At 30.1% G+C, this 22117-nt stretch overlaps 1 protein-coding gene, 1 long non-coding RNA gene and 1 pseudogene across 15 annotated transcripts; 2 read left to right on the forward strand and 1 right to left on the reverse strand.

The window, feature by feature from the left end:
- Positions 1-1288: 1288 nt before the first annotated feature.
- On the forward strand, positions 1289-7151 carry LOC148196759 (uncharacterized). 8 transcript variants are annotated; one of them, XR_015780434.1, is made up of 7 exons: positions 1289-1372; positions 1953-2203; positions 2306-2397; positions 4801-4881; positions 5114-5225; positions 5765-6229; positions 6730-7151. It is a non-coding gene; the product is annotated as an uncharacterized LOC148196759 (long non-coding RNA). The 8 variants fall into 8 exon arrangements; XR_015780436.1 differs by lacking the exon at positions 1289-1372 and adding an exon at positions 1376-1392; XR_015780437.1 differs by lacking the exon at positions 1289-1372 and adding an exon at positions 1475-1489.
- Positions 7152-11683: 4532 nt separating this feature from the next.
- BBX31 (B-box type zinc finger family protein) lies at positions 11684-12274 on the forward strand (annotated as a pseudogene).
- Positions 12275-17122: 4848 nt separating this feature from the next.
- Positions 17123-21885, reverse strand: BBX10 (B-box type zinc finger protein with CCT domain-containing protein). Of its 7 annotated transcripts, none has more exons than XM_088092378.1 (6): positions 21498-21885; positions 20269-20851; positions 19481-19702; positions 18996-19374; positions 18133-18594; positions 17123-17850 (listed from the first exon to the last, which is right to left on the reverse strand). In XM_088092378.1, the coding sequence occupies exons 2-5, from the start codon at positions 20845-20847 to the stop codon at positions 18578-18580; spliced, it is 1197 nt and encodes a 398-aa protein (XP_087948504.1). In that variant the 5' UTR covers positions 20848-20851; positions 21498-21885; the 3' UTR covers positions 17123-17850; positions 18133-18577. The 7 variants fall into 7 exon arrangements, with proteins under 7 accessions (XP_087948504.1, XP_047150360.1, XP_087948505.1 ...); XM_047294404.2 differs by having other exon boundaries at positions 19028-19374; positions 21498-21882; XM_088092379.1 differs by having other exon boundaries at positions 19028-19374; positions 20269-20789; positions 21498-21881.
- Positions 21886-22117: the final 232 nt, after the last annotated feature.

Raw genomic sequence — 22117 nt, forward strand, 5'->3', positions numbered from 1 at the left:
CATACACACACACACACACACACACACACACATATATATATATATATATATATATATATATATATATATATATATATATATATTAAAATATCAATAATAATTTATATAAATATTCAAATATAATAATTATGTAATTTATTTAATTGCTGTAATGAAACTTTAAATGTCAAACAAAAAATGTAACGGAATTAAAGTTGACAAAAGTACATATTGGACTATTAAATTTTAGGCACACCAAAATAATCAATTTATTTGCACTCAAGTCAAATCCAAGAAATGCAAGCTAAAACAATGTATCAGATTTATTTAGTTCAATATTATTAATTAATCTTATTTTATACACTTGTAAATTTAAATAAATCTTGAAAGAGTCTGTATTAGTAAAGTGCGTAATATTTATTTAAAATGTCTATTGTATTATACATCAAAAACTTAAACAACAAACAAAATTATAAAACACTTTATTAATACGCTTAAATGTGTTTTCATCTGAGACGTAACTATAATAATTATTGTATTTTATATGAACTAAAATTATGTTATATATAAATTAATTTGTAAAAAAGTCATATAACTTTAATTTAAATACAATTTAATTTTAATTCATAAAGAGACTAGTTTCATTTTTACGCTAATTCACTACAAGCCTAATATTATTTAATATACTACTAAAAACACAAATTAAGAAAAAAAAAGTAATTTGATTAATTTTGTAATTAATTTGATTGCAAATGAAAGAGTTATTTTCATGAAAAAAAAACAATGTGGTTGCTAACAGCGTAATGTATACTTGGATTTCAATTAAAAGTATTGTTAAGACTGAATTGATAAGAAGCTTGTATCTATCATGATGGTACCACCACAATCATCATTGTTAGTTATGAATGGTTGGATTATCCGTCAAACTGATCAGTTTTATAGAAGGTCACTCGAATCATAACACTAGTGGAACTAAAGGAAAAAGAATAACACACAATGTAAAGAAAGCTTTGAAAGATGAGATTGCATCCTCTTTTGGGCTGGCTTTGAAACTAATTAAGCAAGTAAAAGGGTTATGTTTGTATGTCGATCTTTTTACTTTGTCTTTTCATTGATTTTAGTCTATCTAAAATCAACCATTGGCCAAACAAGATGCTAAATTGAATCAAATTTTGTAAAAAACACTACAAGAAAAATGGTGATTATCCACCGATAATTACATACGGATTTTGATTCGTATGTAACATAAAGATTACATACGGATATTATATACGGATCCTGAAAAAAGAGTTATATACGGATTTTTCATATATAAAATTCGTATGTACTTTGACTACTTGGTGGCGGGAGAGTTTTCTGGGGCGGGAGAGTTTTCTGGGGATAACATCCGTATGTAAGTGCTATAATGCGTACGTAAGTAAAAGCAAATGTTGTTTTACTGGAAATTAATTATTTTAAAAAAAATTGAAATTATATTTCATTAATTTGAAGCTGGTTTGGTAGAACAGAGGTGTGTTTACTCAAATCTCTCTGCAACCCTAACTTTAACTCTCCACTCTCCTTCTCTATTTTCACTTTCATATACAGAACCACTTCCGAATCTTATGGTTTCATCATCCTCTTCACTTTCCCTTCATTTTTAACCGATTAAAACCACTTTTCTACTGATTAAAACCCTTTCTGCCATTTGTTCTTCGATTTCCACCGATTAAACCTCCATTTGCGCCAGTTAAACACTTTTGTACCGATCAATCTTGTGTTTGAACCGATTAATCGGTTCATTTTATGTTTCTCCCCATTTTTAGGGTTCCTTCGGTCCAGATTAGGGTTCTTTCTCCATTTTGGAGCTTTCCCGCAATCGTTCTGGCTTCTATTCATTCGTTTAGGGTTTTTTAACATTTTCTTCCAATCATTCTCCATTTCGCTTTCGATCTCGAGTTCGTCTCATTATTTCGCTGCGTTTTCTCATCAAGGAAGCTTCGAAGGAGTTCGAGTCGAGTCCGCATCGTTCTTTTGGTCATCTCCTTGGAGGCTCTTTCGTCAAGTGGCCGCAAAATCAATCACACCCGACGACGTTTCAGCGCTCCTTCGAGCCTGCTACTCTTTTGAAACCCAAAGAAGAGGTTGGATTGAAGACTGAAGGTGCTGTAGGGATTGTTTTGAACCAAAAGCAAGAAGTGGTGACAAAATCTGCTGTGGAGATTCTAAACGATCAACATAGAAAGTGAGCAGTATTCTTGTGTTCTTGTTTCATTTTAAACCGTTGCGAGATTTAATGGTTTTTCATTTTGATTTCTTTTAAAAAAATTTCCCTCTTTTATTTTAGTTCGGCTCCTGTTGCACGCTTGGCAATGACGCGTAGGGTGCGTCCTCTCGTTTCATGAAAGTGGGGTTGATCAATTAGTAGAGATAATCAAGGTACATTTTCTTTTGCTCTTTAATATCTGGTCCTCATGTTTCGCCTCATGAGCTTACTTTTCAAAGTTGCAGTCTGTTTGTTTCTTTCTTCAATCTCAGCTTTTATTTTATACCTCAATGTTTCCTAGAAAGTATCAAATTTTTGTGGTTCACTCTGTATCATAGTCTAAATCTGAAGCCATTTGCATTGTGATTCACTCTGTTTTACTATTCGATATAGGAGTAGATTAATCCATTATACTTTAAAATAGTTGTTCATTATGGTGTTCACTTTAAATATTCATTAAAGTATTACTAAGATTTGATATTAAAGAGCATGTTTTCGAATACATGTCTAATCAAAGAAAAGTATTATTTGGATTGATGTATTCCGTGATTTGGTTTATACATTCTTTTGCCATAGGAGTTTATAGCTTCCATATATTAAGGCCATGGCTTAGCTAATGCTGTGTTTGACCCTTACAATCTATTATAATGTCAGGCTCCATAGTTTAACCACATTCTTAGATAGAATTGAATTCTATCTTATTTATAAGAATTTTATGCCAAACCGTGCCTATTATTTTTACGATGACCATCTTTAGAGTTCAGTTGCACATAATATATATTAAAGCTTAATAGAGTATATATATATATATATATATATATATATATATTGGGAATTAATAGATCCGTGTCCAACCCACCATTGGGATAAGGTTTGCTAGTAATTTGGCATTGCTAATGATTATTAACATGTTCTAAAATTTCACTTGCCAACAAAGTTGAAGAAGTAAACTGTATTCTTTTCGCTTCAAAATAATCAATGTATAATTACAGTTTAAAATAATTACAGTTTTAATTATAAAAAATTATGAATCTTAGGAAAGTATGAAACATGAGTTTTAAAGGTGGTGTATCTGATGAGAATTTAGATAAATAGAATAATAAAAGTCGAAGCATGTATTATTGAGAAATGAAAGGCCTATCTTTGCATTGATGAAGTGAAGGTGTTTGTACTTTTATTTTATTCTTTTCCTGTATGTAGTTTTTTAGATCAAGAAAGTTGCTTTCATTAAGAGGTAACAATTATCAGTGGAGCATTAGATCTCACAGAGAAGATAGCTACTGTTGGCTTGGAGAAAGCCATTATGATAGTTCTATCTCTTGCCATCTATATGTTACAAAGAATTTGACAGTTTTCATTTCTAAGATATAAAGTAAAGGTTTCTAAGATATATACGTTAATAAAAAATGTTTTTATATTTTAGAGGATATTATCTTTTACAACAGTATGTGTATGGCTCCTTTCTTCTAATCACTAATGCTAATGTTGTGTTGGATTGTATTTTTAAAACTGCTATTGAATCACCATTTCAATCGTCATGTTTCTATTTTTCTTTTCATTTTAGCTGCATGTTCTTTTGTTTTATAGCTTTTCTTTCTTGATCTGTTTTCTTTTTCTTGTATTGAATGGCCCCAGCATCTTGTGTTTTGGTTGTGTCAATTAAAATTGATATTGTGTAGTCCATTTTTCATTCTACTGGAGTATTTTTGGTCACTTGATATTTGAAGCAAAACTATTGTCCCAAAAAAGATGTAGTCCTTAAATTTCAACAATTGTTTCCACGTTTCAAACCAAGCTACACAGAAGGCACAAAGTTTTTTTCTGTGTAACATATTCTATAGTTTTCAATGGAATTGGTTAGCTTCAAAATTCTTATTTCATAGTCATTACTCATTAGTCTACAAATATAGTGCCAAACTTGTCTCATGAGTTAAATACAAAAACTACTCAGTGCTTGTCTATTTACATTAGATTCATTGTCTTGGCATGTAGTGCGCACTATGCTCATTTCATCACATTATCAATGGTGATAATTTACATGTATAAATAATTTGGTTGTTGCCTGATGGTGATAATTTACATGTATAAAAAGACTATCCCTAGATGGCATGTATACTCTATAAAAGGGAAAGCCATTGGTTTGTTCATGGCATTTTTATTGACTCTGGGATTAGTGTGGAACCTATGGAAAATAGCTACTACTTTTTTTTTCCATATATATATATATAACTAGATGTAATAAAGCCTCTACTTGATGTGACAGAAACAACTCTGCTTCACTACTGTATGTAGTCTCTTAAGTTGATGAGGTGCAACTGTATGTAGTCTCTTAAGTCTCTTATCATCAACCTGGTAAAATATAATTTATTTGACCTGTCGTAGAAGTTTTTGTATTTCTAGTAATTATTATTTTGACAATGTCTGATATAGAATTTCTTACCCTGTCCTGTATTGGGGGATTGAATGATTAATGATTTGAAATTGAGGCAAGAATACTGAATTTATATATGGAAGCGTATTATGTTGTTCATTTTAGCATTCAACCACATCTAAGTCTGAACTATGACAATGTTTAGGTGTGGAGGCTATAGTAAAAAGGAACCTGGTGAAGTACTGACGCTTCAGAAGCGAGTGTTAGCAGTGCTAAATGAGGCAAGGTATAATGTTTGGATCTTAACTTTTAAAATATAAGAGTTGTTTTCAGTGGATTTGATTTTCCATTCAATAAGATGTGTTGGCCAGGCCCACTGAATATGTCTGAAATTATTTTTTTCTTTTTTATCTCTAACAGTAATAGATGCAAGAATTCAGAACGTTCTTTCTTTTTGAGGCCATCTAACTATTTGGACCATTTTTTATTCTTTGTCAACTGTTTGACTACTGTCCCAGGAATAATTTGGATGGTAAGATTGTTAAGAGAGGGGATTATGCGATAGCAGCAACGAGGGCGGTTTATTATGTTACCCCTGTCAATCACAGTAGTGCCTCAAAGTGAAACAAGGTTAGTATGATTGTATATCTGGTATAATTGGACATGGTATTTCTTATTGTATTTATTTTTGGTCTAATAGAAGGATACACGAATGGGGTTTTGGTGTTAATAAACTCTTGCAATTTTTATTTTAATGAATATTAAAATGGCAATTTGCTCCTCCGATTAATACTAATTTGATTCTGATGTTAATGATTTTAACTACTTTATAAATTTTTGCTATTTTTGTTATTATATCACGCATTACTATATTATAAAATTGTGACTTATAAATACTTAATTTGAAAATTTATTTTCTCTTATGATGTGACAAGATATAATTCTTTACTAGCAAACAAGTTTAGTAAAATTTTGCTGGAAAATACTACTTGTAAATATTCAATTGTCTCTATTATAATTGAAATGACTTAGACATGATCTTCGTTATTCTCTTCAATGATTGTCCTGGTGGCAACCAACCTTATATATCCTCGCCAATGATACTCTCTTTTTGTTGTAGGCCAGTGTTTATCTTAAAACAAGTAATTCATGTTTAACTTTTTTTTCAGGGCCAAGCTGAGAAATAATTTAAAGTAGAAGTAGAAGCTATTGGTAGAGTGCGACACAAAAATCTTGTACAATGAGTCATTCAAACCTTGATAATTAAAATGTCTTTTTCTTGAGCTACAGATGTAATAATTTTTCACTTTCTAGCATTATTAGTAAGAAGAAATAATTGTTTGATAACTTATTACACTTTATATTGAAAATTAGTGGAATATATAGCTTTGTTTTTTTTTCACTTACATTGTCTAGAACATGAGTTTTTGTTCAATGTTAGGTGCTTGCATTAAAGGATTTGCATTCCCTGCATGGGTTGAAATAGACACGTGGAAAGCTTGGTCTTGGTGCAAAGATGGTATTGATTGAGGAGAAATAGGTCCAGGGACTAAATAGGAAGTTGAAGTATGGGCTTGCTTTGTACATGTGGTGGAGAAAATGCAAGAGCTAATAAGTAAAAGTCAGGAAGACAGGTTAGTCTTTTCTTACCAGAATATCTTCCCCTCATGGCCATTTTCCAATGCATGTAGAGTTGGATTTCTTCTAAGGTTATTTACCAGCCCATAAAAAATCTACCAAAACATATTTGATGGAATAATAGCATTAGTCTTGATTATAAATTATGGATTTATCTTTAATTTTGGATGGTTCGTTGTGCTTAAACATTTATTGGTTTGTGATATATAGATTTTAAGTTATTTATCTTGTATTTATAATGACCATCACACTATTTACTATCATGGTGTTTTTGGATCAGTTGCTTTGCTACTATTTGAGACTTATTACTATAACACAAAATAGATTCAAATAAATTCTTTTGTTTGTGTGCAAGTGTACGTACTAAAACAAACCATAAATCTAAACTATTGGTTCCTGGCAATGTGTTACATGAAATCTTTTGAGATTGATCATGTATTGTTTATATGTAAGTTTTGAAAGACTTTTAATTTAATGCATGAATTTAAACATGTAGGTTATTAAGGAAACAATTGATTCCAATATTACAATAGAATACAAGTCAAACACAGTTGATGATTTACATATGAGGAAGCCAGATATTAGCAAAGCGAAGGAACTGCTGATTTGGGAACACAAAATCCCACTTAATGATGAAATTGGATTCTGAATAAAGATGAAGGTAAAGGGATGAAATTTTCCTTTAGGAAGGATATTTATTCTAATCTTCCATTTCAGGCTACGAAGGAAGTTAATTAGCATTTAGAAATGTTACCTTTAGAAGTTTAATTGTATATTGATTTACAATATGAAAATCAAAGTTAATTAGCTTTTAAAAATGTTACCTTTAGCAGTTTAATTGTATATTGATTTACAATATGAAAATCAACTAAGATACACGTGATTGTTAATTTATTTAGATGTTCATACTTAACTTTATCCATGTTTGTACACAGCTTGATATTATTCAAACTAAAAAAATATTCAATTGTGTATGTTTATTATGTTGTATTTTTAAGTAATTTATGATTGATTTATGTATTGCATTAGTTGTAAAAGCAATTTGATGGTTGTATTTATCTCTAGTCAGATATATAAAACTCCTAAAAGTAATTTGGTGAATATGCATTAGGGATAAGTTGTATTATAGTGTATATACTGTAAGGTATGCTTGTATATTGTGCATGGGAAACTGCTATAAACAGGGTATTTATTTAGCTCTTCTGAAACCATTATATACGGATATTTCCGTATATAAGTTATATACGGATTTTTTCGTATATAACTTATATACGGATTTATCCGTATATAACTTATATACGGAAATTATATACGGATTTATCCGTATATAAGTTATATACGGATAGTTATATACGGATAAATTCGTATATATTTTATATACGGATAAATCCGTATATAATTTCCGTATATAAGTTATATACGGATTTATCCGTATATAATTTATATACGGATAAATCCGTATATAATTTCCGTATATAAGTTATATACGGATTTATCCGTATATAAATCTAGCTACGACAGTATTATATACGGATTTTTGTCCGTATATAATCCGTATATAAACACGTATTATATACGGATTTTTGGTCTTATATACAGATTTTTGCTGTATGTAATACGATTTTTTCTTGTAGTGAAAGTGATATTATAGGATGTGTTCGTTGCATCAATTTACTCTTAGAAAATACTGGGAGAGTTGGATTTGTACGGATGTAGATGTTTGCATTGAGCGATTTGTAAGCGATGTATAGGATGGATTTACGAGATTATCTGCCCCCTTGCATCTTGCTTCTTCTAAGTAGATTTTGGATTGACAAAGGGTTTTTTTTTTATCAAAATATCCCTACTTATGATTACGTTTTATTGATATTTGTGTATGATTTTGTTATGCATGAAGTTAGTTATGTTATGTATTCCACAGTTTTTGAAGCTTGTAGGTTCTGTGCTTGGTAGAATTGACGTGATGGTACAACTTGTAATGTGCTTGGTTTCGTGCTTGATTTTATACATTTTTATATAAATTTCTATCACTTTCCATTGATGTGTGAATTATAATTATCTACCTTAGTTTATTAAGAGTTTGTTTACTCTTAATTCCTTAGATAGAAAAATTTATCCATTGAATTCTAACACCCAATCTCTTATGTCAGGTACAAAATTTAATAAAATTATGAAAATAATTATTATCTCAATTGCAAACTAATTAATCACAAAAAATTCCTAATTTTCCAATTGTGAAACTTTTTATAGAATAAACATTAGAACATAAATAGAACACTAAGATAATTAAAATTAACTAAACATAAGGAAAAAATTGTTAGGTTCTCATTGTTTTTCTCAAATTCCCTAGGAGTGGTTACTCGTTTTAAGTAACTGTCATCAATTTTTGTTTTTTCTTTAATCTCTTTAAATCCACGTAATATGAGAGGTTAGTAACTGCTCTCCTTGCTCATGAAAAAATCCACATATGCTTTTATCTGGTTTCAATTTCGCACTTCTATAGTAAATCCACAAGTTGTGGAAAAAGTCACAACTCAATTTTTGAACTTGTTAGGTTTGCATTTTATTTCTCTTGAGACATGTTGTGGAAATTTTCACACCTGAGTTGTGGAGCTCTCTGGTTTCTACTTTACATTTTGGAGCAAAATCCAAAGGTTGTCAAAAAGTTGACAACTAAGTTGTGAAACTCTTTGGTTTCAACTCTACATCTTGGACATCAATTATTCCAAAGTTGTGATTTTAACACTTAGAAACATCTTTCTACAAGAAAAACACAAAAACTCAAATGTATGATCCAAAGCAAAGATAGTGCATGATGAAATCACTCAATTAATGCAATTATGTATGCAAATAGTTTAAACTAAGATATGAATGCAATTACATTTTATTCACACGTCAGTGGTAACATGTTAGTGGTTGAAAGAGTTATAATAATTAATAATAATAAATAATAATAGTAATAATAATAATGAACATTTTTTTATATTACTCATAAATATCATTTTTTATTACTATTACCCTTGAGGATAATTTGGTAATCTTTATTTTTTATTTATTAAAACATTTTTTAATCTATTACATCAATTAGATATTTTACAAACTTATATTTTCAAATCTACCTTTCATCATATTCAAATCCCTTAAAAAGAACACACAATTTACTCTCAAATTCATTCACTTGTTCTCTCAAATTATTCAACTCAAATGAACACAACCTTAATTTTTCTAAGATCAATTCCTAATGCGATTAAGAAATTGAGTTAAAATTTATATCCAGAGTCAAATTTTATAACCAACTCAAAATTTAGAATAATGTTGAATTGTATAACTTAGTTGAATTGTATAACTCAGTCAAAATTCACAATCGAAACAAATTTTATAAAACACTAATCTCAATTTTTTTAAGATTAACTCCTGTTACCCTTATAATTACTTTAGTAAAAAATAATAAAAGGTTAAAGAAATTAAACAATGTTCAAGCATTCACCTCACTAATAAAAGTCTCCAAAAATTGATGTTCTGAAATATATATTTGAAGATTTTGTTTATTATACTTTTTCTTTTTTCTCTTTTATCTCATATTATTACTCTTTTGATTGATAATTTGATAGTCAGAATCACATATCTCTTTTCTTATATTAAAATATAAAATTATTTAATATATATTTGAATTTGTAATTGTTAAAATATTTAACGAAATGTTAGTTTATAAAAATGAATGAAGATATAAGCATCTCATATCATATGCACAAATTTTTTTTTCAAAAATTATTTTTAAGATCTAACTATTATTAAGCATCTTATATATAAAAGCTCCATTCTCTACAAAATTCTAATCAATTAAATTATATTTCTTAACTTTTTGTAACGTACAAAACTTTTATTATAAAATAAAAGTTTAATACTTTAATTGCTACATTCAAACAAATCACTACTCCATCTTTGTAAATATATTTATTTTCATTTTTATGCATAAATAAATCAATTATATATAGGTATTAATAACATAAATAATAAATTTTTATCTTAATAACATAATTGAAATTAAGGAAAGGAAACACAAAGAACAAATCATTAGAATGTTTAAATTATTTGTTCTTTTTCAACGTAAAATTTATTGAATAAGTTTACCCTTGAAATAGGCAATAGAACCGATAGAACTAAAAACATTACAATATTTTAAACTATTATTCAAGCCATAAAATTTGCGACACACGTACATACGGGGGCACGAAATTCATGCCGCTAAATTTGTCCTTTTGGAAGAATTTTCCAGCGGCAGAAAAATTAGGCATAGAAAACCTAACTTTATGAATTGAGTCACACTTACAGAAAAAAGTCCTCATCAAAGTAATTATCATTACAGTGCAATTCTAATTCTAATTCTGAGAGTCACAATATATAGTACCTAAAATATCTAGCTAATTATTCTACCAAAATATAGTATTATATATTATTGTATTTTGTTTAGCAACTTTTGGTTTCACAACAAACATGTAAATTTTATTTTAATACGTCATTAACTTTTACAAGTAATACATCCACCGGTAAAGATAAATCAATTTAAAATATATAAATAAACATAAATCTTATTTTATTTTTAAAATCCCTCTCTTTTAACCTAATATTATAGTTATAGTTTTAGAGTGATTAAAATACAAACAAAGTCCATATAATATAAAAATAAAATATAAATATAAGTTTATATATACTTAAAATATTTTCGGTAAAAAAGTGATATTAAAAATAAATCAGTAAAAAATATATTAAAAATAAATTCGTAAAGTGTATAAAGACAAAATTTGACGCAGAAAATATTTTATGTGGAGACATATATGTATATTAAACCTTTCCTACACAAATGCAACTAGATTTAAAGTTATTTTTTAATATTAATTATATTTAAACTTTAAAAGACATGCTCGTTTGGTTTCCACCATACATGTGGACTAATACGTCAAGTTCAAGAACATATGTGGAGAAAGACGTGTTCTGTTATTGTGCTTGCAAAAAAAGCACACTTGTGATGTCGGTTTTTGGTTCAACCATGAGAGACAAAAGATGTCACAAAACCACACAACTTCTCAACCAATAACAGTGAGTCAATCCGTTTCCATTCAAGTGGCCATAAAAATGGATTATGGTGGGTCACAAATTTAAAGGTGTTAACTCTACACCACACGCAAATTATGGCTTATAACAACCCTTCAAGGATCTAATCAAGCTTTAAGCCTATTTTTTTCTTATGTTTTTTCTCCCTCTTTCTGTCAAAGCCAGTGGAATCACAAATTCTTTCTCCCTTCTTAATCACCAAATTGACCGTTAGCCACAATTAGAAGAAGACACATGGGTTAAAATATAAACACGTGTGATGACGTGTAGGAATGACACTCTTGTAATTGTCTGGTTGAACTAGTCCATAGAATGATCACTTATTATAAAAGGCTTTTATTCATCTGCATCAAGCTACGCCATTTCTTCCCTAAAAAGCAACTGTGATTGTTCTCGCTTAAAAAAATGTGTAAAGGTACCGCAGAAGGAGAAAAGAAACATGGCTTCTGCAGTAGGTTCCTACGTAAAGAGAGAGTAATAACAGGAAGAGATAAAAGCTGTGAGCTGTGTGGATTAGAGGCTTCGTTGTATTGTGAAGCTGATGATGCATACTTGTGTAGAAGATGTGATAGAAGGGTTCATGGAGCAAATTTTTTGGCCCTTAGGCATATAAGGTGTTTTCTGTGCAACACATGTGGTAACCTTTCGCGAAGATATGTCATTGGAGAATCAGTAGAAGTTGTTCTTCCACCCAATATAAATTGGGTCACAGGAAATCTTCCTGACAACAGAAACTGTTCAAGACTGCATAGCAACCCTTCCCTATTCTTCTAAAACTTCAATCTTTCCTCCTTCTTCTTCTTTTTTTCTTGAATGATATCCTGTAATAGAAAGATCAGTAATCTTCTCCAAGGCTTATACTTAATGTTTATAGTGTTATTGCTAATACAGCTATATTCAATAGAAAAACACTTTATTTTATGGTTTTATTTATTTAATATCATGTAAATCTAGTTGTTAATGTTGTTTTAATATATATATATATAAGTTATTGATATTTATAAATTGATTAAATTAATATGTAAAATAATTTTTTATTCAATATATCTTTATAAATATGATGAGAAGAAAAGAAAACGTAATTTATATTATAAATTTCAAAACACTATATTCAACAATAATTTTATTCAGTAAATTTCAAAATAATATTATTTAAAAGATAAGGATAAAATAAAAATACGAATTATGTGCATAAAATAAAATAAAAGAATCCTATCTATAAATTAGTATACAGAGTGATATAAATTTTTAGCTCGCTAAAGAAAATTTGGTAATCCTTATACTATTTTTGGATGAAAAATTAAATTAATTGAGGAGAAATTTGAAAGTAAAGTACATGAAAGTTTGTGTAGGATTTGAATGATATGATAGTTAAAAAAGTTTTAATAAATAAAAAATTAAAATTATCAAAATTACTATAATAATAAAATTATATTTATGAATAAAATATTTTTTGGTTAAAAATATTTGAAATATTATATTTTAATATTATTATTATGTATTTATTATTATTATTATTATGTATTATTTATTATTATTATTATGTGTTATTTATTATTATTATTATTTAATATCATTATTATGTGTTGTTTTTTTTAAGAATACTCTTCAAACCATCTTCTCCATGCTAATTCATGCTTTCCTCACCCACCCATATTCACTTATCATCACCACACAAAAATATCTGCATATGAAATTAATTTAGTAAAAATGCTCACTAATTCCTTTCAAATCTCCTCTCACATTAAAGATATTCTCACTCTTCTCAATTCAACACGCAAATACATGCAAATCTAAGAAAACGAACATGATGAATATTTGTCATTCCGTCAATTATAACAATAAATATGCTACAACGACAACAACCTAAGTTAACAAAAATTCTAAAGTGAAAGTTTTTAATTGGAAATGATTCATCATTTTCTAAAATTTTTATCATAGTTTTACATAATTTATAAGTCGAAATACTATAAATGTGATATACTCAATAATTTTACATACTTTAAAAGTCGAAATACAATGTGTGGTTAAAATGAGTGTTAATTATAAAATTGATTTAAATAAGGAATACATGACAAATAAATACATAAAACATGTATCACTAACATGAAATATGACTGATAAAAAAGGCGTAAAGATATTAATAATGCATGATATCTAACAGTTTTATTTTTTAATTATTTTATTTTAGTGAACAATTGTCATGAAGATTCAATTTAACCTAGAAAATTGGTTTGTCCAAATTTCCTTTGAAAGCAGTTGAATATTTCTTTAATAAAAGAAAAATTAGTTAAATTACATTATTTAAAATGGTAATATTAAATTTTTCATGGCTCTTATAACATTTAAAGCAGTTGCTAATAATGTTTTTAAAAAATAAATTACATAAAAATAGTTTGAAATGATTTTTAAGTTTGGTATACATCCAGCACCAAAATAATTATTTTTCAGTAACAAACTAATTGAGTTGATATTTCTAACATCATAAAATAAAATATTAATACGGTTTATCATGCAATAATATCTTTGATAATTAAAACTTTATTCTAGAATGATACTAGAAAACAAACTAAAATGAATGAACTGAGTGCTCTGCCATTCATGTGACTTACAATTACCTATTATGTTATATTAAATGAATGCACGTCCATATGAGATTTGTCACCATTATACATAAAATAACAATAAAATAACAATGATTTTGCTGGAGGGATTAGTATTTTATTTTCAAATATTATATGATCTACATTTCTTAAACAAATATGGAATAAAAAAAAACACAAAATACCGAATGTTTTCATAATTCTGAAATTATTGTGTTCATCTTGTTTTTTCTATTGTAAATCTCTTAATTTATAAATATCATGTCAGAATACAAAAATTCAAAATTTTTAACCATCTTTCACAATTTTAGGATTAATTCTCTGTTTATTTTTATTTTTATTTTATTTTATATTTTAGAAGATAAACTGATATATTTATTTTTTATTAAAAAATAAAATTAGGTGTTAACATAAAAGAAATAAAGAATGTGCTTGTTGTAACTTTGACCCGGAGTTACAAGTAAAACGTGCATTTATACATTATATTGATTTTGGTCAATTAAGGAGTTTAGATAATTACAAATCACATTCTTCACTTTGATTGAAAATATTAATAAAATATGTTCAACCTATTCTCAAGAAGAAAAGTACATCTTCAAACCGAATAATCCTAATATTAAACATCTAGTTATTTCATATTTTAAATACTGTTAAACTAATGTACATTAAAATTATAAACAAATAAAAAAATAGGATCTAGACTTTATCCCTCTAGTTTTAATAGACATAATTTTTAATAAAATAATAAGGTTTAAAGTCTCTGTTTGTTCGTTATATTTGTGTGTCAATTTCAAGTGGGTCATAGTGTTTTTTTCGGTCTCAATCAGGTCCATAAACTTGTTAAAATGAGCCAATTAAACCCTCTTCGTTAATTTATCAGTAACGTCGTCTGCACATGCTGAAGTGTAATTCTTTTAGATCTCGTGGCATGCTGAGGTGTATTAAATTTTTTTGAATAGCTTATTTGTACAATCAAGCACGAGACTTCTCCTCGCCCATCGCCCACCACGCCGCCCAATCTGGAGTTGCCACCAAGACAATGTTGTGGCTGTCGTACGATAGAGCATTATCACCGGAGCACTGTCAGGGGTCGCTGCTCCTCACCTCCACTAGCACCACCACCAACAACCACCACTCACAAATTTAATTAAACCTAACAGTTTCAAGTTCACAAATGGGAACAAAAAATCAAAATCCCAATTCAACTCCAAGTTCCAAAAATGTGATAAAAAAACCTGCATAGAAAATTCAATGAACCATCCCAGAAATCCCAATTTCAAGACCACAATACACTGTCAATTCGGAAACAAAATCAGACACCATTCCTACATCTGAATTTTTTGGAATCTTGTCATGCACTGAATCATTAGAAGTCACTGGAACGGGATCTTCAGATACTTCCTTACATCAATTTTTGATTTCTTATAGGATTGCTCAAATACTTCCCGTTCATAGTCATTTTCAGAAGCATCTCTAAATGTATTTGACCTCTCTCTACCAGGAAAATAATTGAGACTCTTGATAGTTAAGGCGACAACTCTACGGGGTCCAGCTCTTCCTATTTGGACCCTTCGCATAGGGGATGCTGATCTTCTGGGTCAGATCTTCTACTACCCACTTCACTATAGTCACAGCAGTGCTCCCACTGCAGAAGCAATCCACATAGAGTTCATTTTATCCTCTATGGAGGAATCCTTCTCAAATTCTATACTATCAGATTTTATATTCCCTTTGAAGCAAGTTTTACCGTGTCGATCATGCTCATCAAAAACACCACAAAAGATCATATCTTCAGACATGAAATCCTGCACAGATACAGATCCAAAACATTATCAAAGAGCATTCATCGCTGGTGGGGCAGATGAATGCGAAGATCTTCCTGGAGGGGTAGATGTTCCTGGTGGGGAGAACATTCATCGTCGACGAAGTAGCAGTCTGGCCAGAGTATATCAGCGGTGTCGGCGTGGATCCAAAGTCAGATCTCGTATGACCTAGTTTGAAACCACACACCTCTTTCCCTCAGCTCATCCATCTCCGTTGTGCAAACCAGAACCTTGAGAAAGGAAAAGGCTCAAAAGGAAAGACAAAGACAGTGAAGAATGATGAAGACTTTGAAAAAACAAATCCCTAATGCAAATTCAGGAAAAAAATCCCTAATTTTCTGTCACATAAAAAACTGTTTTATTAAATATAAATATCCACGTAATGTAATCCTTATAACTGAGCTAATAATATGTGCACCAAGTCATCAGAGTTAGACAACGTTATTGATAAATTAACAGAGAGAGCTTAATTGGCTCATTTTAACAAGTTTATAGACCCGATTGAGATCGAAAAAAACACGATTACCCACTTAAGATTGGTACACAAATATGATGATTAAATGAGGGTTTAAACCAAACAATAATTATACTCCTTTAATTTGTTAAAATAAAATAATGTTTTTATATTTTTAATAAAATGGAATTTACTTTTTCTAATAAAGCATTACTTACCCTTTCTTATTTTATTTAAAATATTACAGTTATTTAAATTTCACTAAAATTCATGAAAATAAAAAATGTTAAAATATTAAAAATGTAGATTCCCATAAACATATTTCTATATTCTTGTTTAAGTTTGAGTTAATATGTTCCATTTACTAAAAGAAGAAAAGTAAATATCACTTCATTATAAACACAGGAAAAAATAAGTGAGGTTATGTTGTTTTATTAGAAAATAGTCTTAAAAAAGCTACAAAATGTAAATTGTCATTTGATTGAAAAATTAATAAGAAAATTTTAATATTAGAAGAATATGAATTTTCTTTAATATTATCTAAGTATAATTATAATAATAATTATTATTATTTAAAAACTTTAGATACTGTAAAGCACAAGTCTATATATAGTAGTCTAATGAATAACAATAGTAGACTTATGGACTATCATTTGTTTCAGAAATCAATTTGCAAAGCAAGGAAACAGTCATTAATATCCCTTATTTTCCATGCTACATCTACTATTTTAAGCCCTGGATTTTTTTTTTTAATTTTTCTAAAATTCAATCAATAGCATTTAGACTTTTTGTTAATTATTCCCTTATTTATCTTACCTAACTGATAATCACTTATATGCATTTATTAAAATTGTAATCCAGGAATGTAATAAAATGGAAAAACTTACTGCACCAAAATAAACAAAACTGCATACAGAAATGGAAAATCCCATAACTACTTTATTATGTTAGAAAATTTATTGTATTCCAGTACTTCTGCACCATACCATGAAAAGGCAGATAGAAACCCGGAAAATAATGGAGAAGTAACCGAAACAAACTTCCCTTGAGAAAAGTTTGTACTTTGTACAGCTATTAAAGAAGCAAGTATCATCCTCAGAAAATAGAGTCATAGAAGCAATGAAATAGTTGAGGCAAAGTGAAACTGGCTTCCAGCAAGTCAAGAACAACAATGGCATCTCAATCCATAGGTGATCGTGCTCCCTAATCTGATGAAAATGGGAGAAACGAAGAGGTTCCAAATTATGGTGTAGTTGTTCTTGAATGATTTTTTTATAGGTGTTGTTCTTGAAGAATTTTTTTGACAGGTGTTGTTCTTGAACAATGGCTTAGGATGACAGAATATTGTCGTGTGAAGGATCTCTTTGAGGAAGGACCAAACTGACAGCAGACAATGTGAGGTTGACTATAGTTGCTTGCCAAACACCAGTTTTCCTTTTATTCTAGACGGTGTTTGCACATAACAGTGTCTCACCTTTCAATGCGAGGTTGACTATAGTTGCTTGCCAAACACCAGTTTTCCTTTTATTCTAGACGGTGTTTACACATAACAGTGTCTCACCTTTCAAATTCAGGTGTGGATAACTATGTACATCTCCTCTTAAAGCAAGGAAGCAAATGTAGGCCTGCAAATAGTTGAATGATCAAATTCAAACATCAACAAAGAAGGAAAAAGATGATTTAATTCTAAGTAATGCAATAAAAGGTCTAATCTTATCTGTCAGTAAGCCGAAGCAATGGTAAATATAATAGGAACTATATAGGCATATAGCAGGACTTTGAAACCCATAACTTTCTATAAGCACTTTCAATATTAATTTTAAGTAGAGAAAAGAGTATTCAGCTCTATCCTTTTACAACTTAAAGAAGAAAAGATTGTTAGATGTATAAAGTGGTGTTTATCTTACCCCGTGTGTTTATCTGAATTCATAGTGACCGTGATGCTGTTTTTGAAATCTGTTCAAACGTTGGGCTCTTCTTTGTTCCTATGTATAATTAAATGCAATGTCAATCCCTTCCTGTGAAATTCCCAATTACATATCTTTTTTATCTTCTAAATACTAACCTGTTAAAATCTCTAATAAATCTGTATCAATCACCCAAGCAGTCAAGTTTTGAATAATTATCTATCTGCTTTCAGGTTATAAACAAAACATCCCTTGAAAAGAATGCAATGTACTTACAACGTCCAATGACAGACTAACCAGTCAGAAAAAGCATATCTTTCATGCAGATAATATTCTTAGACCTCCCTTGTCACAAGAGGGTCATAATCATATGCTTCGCCTGCTTTAACAAATCTACCTTTCACACGTTTTCTAGTATCGGCCCTTGCTTTCCGAGATGCATATCTTATTTGCTTACCAAACCTGCAGATAAGAAATCAGCAAAGTCTGTTGAGAGTCTCCACCCAGCCTCACCAGAAAACACACTATCTAAAATGGAAACACAAGGGTGAAATGCATGAGGTCTGAACATCTGATAACATCATAAATAGTAGACCATAATGAAGTATGGGGACATATTCCAGAAGAGTTTCAATTACACTACATAATATAGGATAGGATATGTTCTCCCAAAAAATGGTTTTTTAGATGCCAAATTATAATGTGTGTTAGCTCACAAATTCAAATGGTTATATATAGAATAGCACTTGAGTGACTTAAACAACGAACAGTTAAACCTGTCAGTGCAAGCATATAAATTTGAATGAGCATATTAGTCATGAAAGTAAAACAAATGAAAAAAGAAAGTCTTCATTTCATTTTACCATAAAATATGTAGAGAATTAAAGGTTCGTACGTTCGAGTTTTCTTTTTCTCATTGTATCTCATTTTAGCCTTATCCCTTGCTTGTGGGCATGTACCCTCCAAATTTGATTCCCGGGGGATTTCACCCGGCAGAAACATTGGCGACATCCCGCAGTCTTGATATTCAGTAGAACTATTTTCACCCACAATGTTGCCTAATTGAAGAGGTATGCTTGAATGAACTTGACCCTGAGGAAATCCCAGACTGATGTTTCCAGTGCTGCTAGGATTCATAAGTGCACAGTTTGTGTTACTGTTCATAACCTGCAACATACTAACTGATCCAGGTGTCCTAGATGACTGAAAAGCCACACAATCTTGTTGAATTGATGATGATGCCTTAAACAATCACGTGGTTGACAATTAGTTTTATACACTACTGGCAAACCTTATACCATAAGGAAATTTAGAGAGGAGAATCAGAAAATGAGTTTTGAGGAATAACCTCTAAGGCACTCTCAATAAGTGAACTAGATTCGGTGACTGATAATTTTTTATCCATCAATAGACAGTCCACTCCTCCATCTTCAAGAGGGTATCTAGTGGCAGCTTGTGAACAGCCAAATATTTCTTCAGCACTTTCAAAATTTATTGGAGCTCTGTCCACATTGAGACCTTCAGAGAGTCCATTCCCATCACCAGTTCCTCGATCAGTACACTCCTGCGTCTAATTTGAGTTAAGAAGTAACATTAAAAAAAACTTCTATCAGCTTTGGTTAAGGAGAAAAATAGAGAATTGCTAGGAACATGAAAAGAGCTTACTAATTCTCATATTGCATGTTCTAACCACATTTGTCAATATTATAGTTCTTCTTTCCCTGTGAAATGTTACATTTCAGAATATTTGTTGTTTTAGTTAAGTGTTTCTTTAAGAAACTAAGACATAATTTTTTTCCCTTTTATAACTTTGTCTTTATTTCTAAGTATCTTTTGTTGTTCACTAAATGGAATGCAAGAAATTACCTGAGTGGTAATATTTCGAATACTTTAACAGTGGATAATTTAGTCGTGTACAATTATACTTCTTATAATTGCGGCAATTTAAGAGTTTTCTTAATCCTTGTGCAATGGCTGCATTTATTTGACATATACTTTTAAATAGAGGGAGCAAAGAAACGCACTGATAATGTACTAAACAATGGTGTGTTATCTTTACAAGTTAAAAACAATGCATACATACTGCTTATAATGAACCAAAAACACAAAAATCAGTAGAAGGCATAGCTTGCATACCTTTGGCTGGTTTGAGTCCTGAGCTAGGAAAAATCCTTCTTCCTTGCAGTACGGTGTGTAATTTGGATTTGAAGGAATGATGTGAGGTTGCCCCATCCAAGGTTCATATCTGACACAAGATTCAATTTCATCCAACTTCTCAATCACCAAACTAAAGGAACCACCATTGTGATCAGGTTGCTCCAGGCTAGTGCAGCTATCACTTTTTGGCAAAGTGCTAACAGATTCCCAACCAGCTTGTGAGGAACTATCATCAAACACAAAGGACCACATCCTAGAAAACTCAGACAAAGAAGGACAACCATTGTAACAATTCAACGTGAGGCGCCTATGTCCCGCTGCAAAACAAGCAGTCGGGTTCCAGTCACAACTTTGACACGAGGACAACTTATGATCCATGCAACGTATCACTGCTGGCTGGGAATAGCACTTATCACAAAGGAGAGAACGCGAATGCCTGCGAGACAGAGAATTTGCGGAGTGCACACAGCCATCGCAATGCAAGCAGAGACGAGCACAATCTGACTTGCAATAAACCACAGCTATCACAGCCCAACAAAACTCACACAGAGGTTCCATGCCCCTACAATGTCACTCATTATTCATCATAACTCACTCAACTAAACTCTATCATGACATAGACAACTCAACTTCATTTGTTTTTACTCCAATTCTCTCAACACGATGATCTAATACTAAATATGGACACTGTTACAACTATGCTAAACTCAATTTATTCTAAGATGCATTTCCTAACCTTTAGCCATCTCCAACCAAACAAAAAGTTACAAAATGAATCTTTCTGAAATTAAACGCAAACAAAAATGAAAGCAAGTGTAGAACAAATTAGGTTCTTGAACTACATAGTTTAGTAGATGAATTTGTATAATCTTTCTTTTTCCCTTAGCGGAATCATTCCTTGAATTCTTCCTATTTTTGTATAATAATTTCTTTAATTATTTAATTTTCAATTCACAATAAGAGCTCGAACTCAAGAACTTTGCTTCTCTATCCTATAAAAATTGATACCAATAGCGTGGCATTCTTAGATAGAAAAGATTGATTATTTCAGATATATGATTAGTTCATGTAAAACTAGTTGAGCTGCAATATCAAATTTGAAATTAAATCCTTGACAGCTCAAAAACAAAGAAAAGTTATCCATCATACATCATAATTGTTAATTATGTAATGCGCAACATAAAATAAAAAATGAGTTTTAAACTTACCAGACCAAAATTGCTGTAGCTCCCTTCCAGACGCAGTTGGTACAGAATATTATCCAAGATCTGGAAGCCCAGAACCCATGAATGTGAATGAGAGAAACAAAGCTAGCAGACCAAGGTTCTAGTAACACTAACTCAATGATCACTTTATTTATTAGGTTTGCTTTGTTAGGAGTTGTCACAATAGCAAAAGCGTGAAAATAGAGTATTTGCTGATGTGGACTTGTTTGTGGAAGAAACTTTCAGCCATTGATCTGACTGTAATAAATTCAGCAGATTTAATCGGACAGTTCATCATCCGTAAATAAATGCAAATAAAATATCGGAAGTATTATTTGGACTCACAATGTATTGAGAAATATTTGTAGAACTAATGAAGAAAAGGATTTTGATTTTGATTTTGGTTTTGGTTTTGGTTCTGGTTTTGTGTTATTTCATGGACAAAACGAGCCAAATAGATTCTGATTTTTAAACCGCCGTCTTCTTTTCCCAAGGTCATAATTAATATTAATATTATCTTGCTTTTAAAAATCATGATATAAGTAGAATAAAACTGTAACATCATCAATTTAATAGCAATTTTAGTTTTTTAAATATTGATTAATATGGAAACTAACTTCTTC

Source organism: Vigna umbellata, chromosome 6, assembly GCF_029865625.1.
Source record: "Vigna umbellata cultivar VRB3 chromosome 6, Vumbellata_1.0, whole genome shotgun sequence".
In the NCBI taxonomy this organism is placed as follows: domain Eukaryota; kingdom Viridiplantae; phylum Streptophyta; class Magnoliopsida; order Fabales; family Fabaceae; genus Vigna; species Vigna umbellata.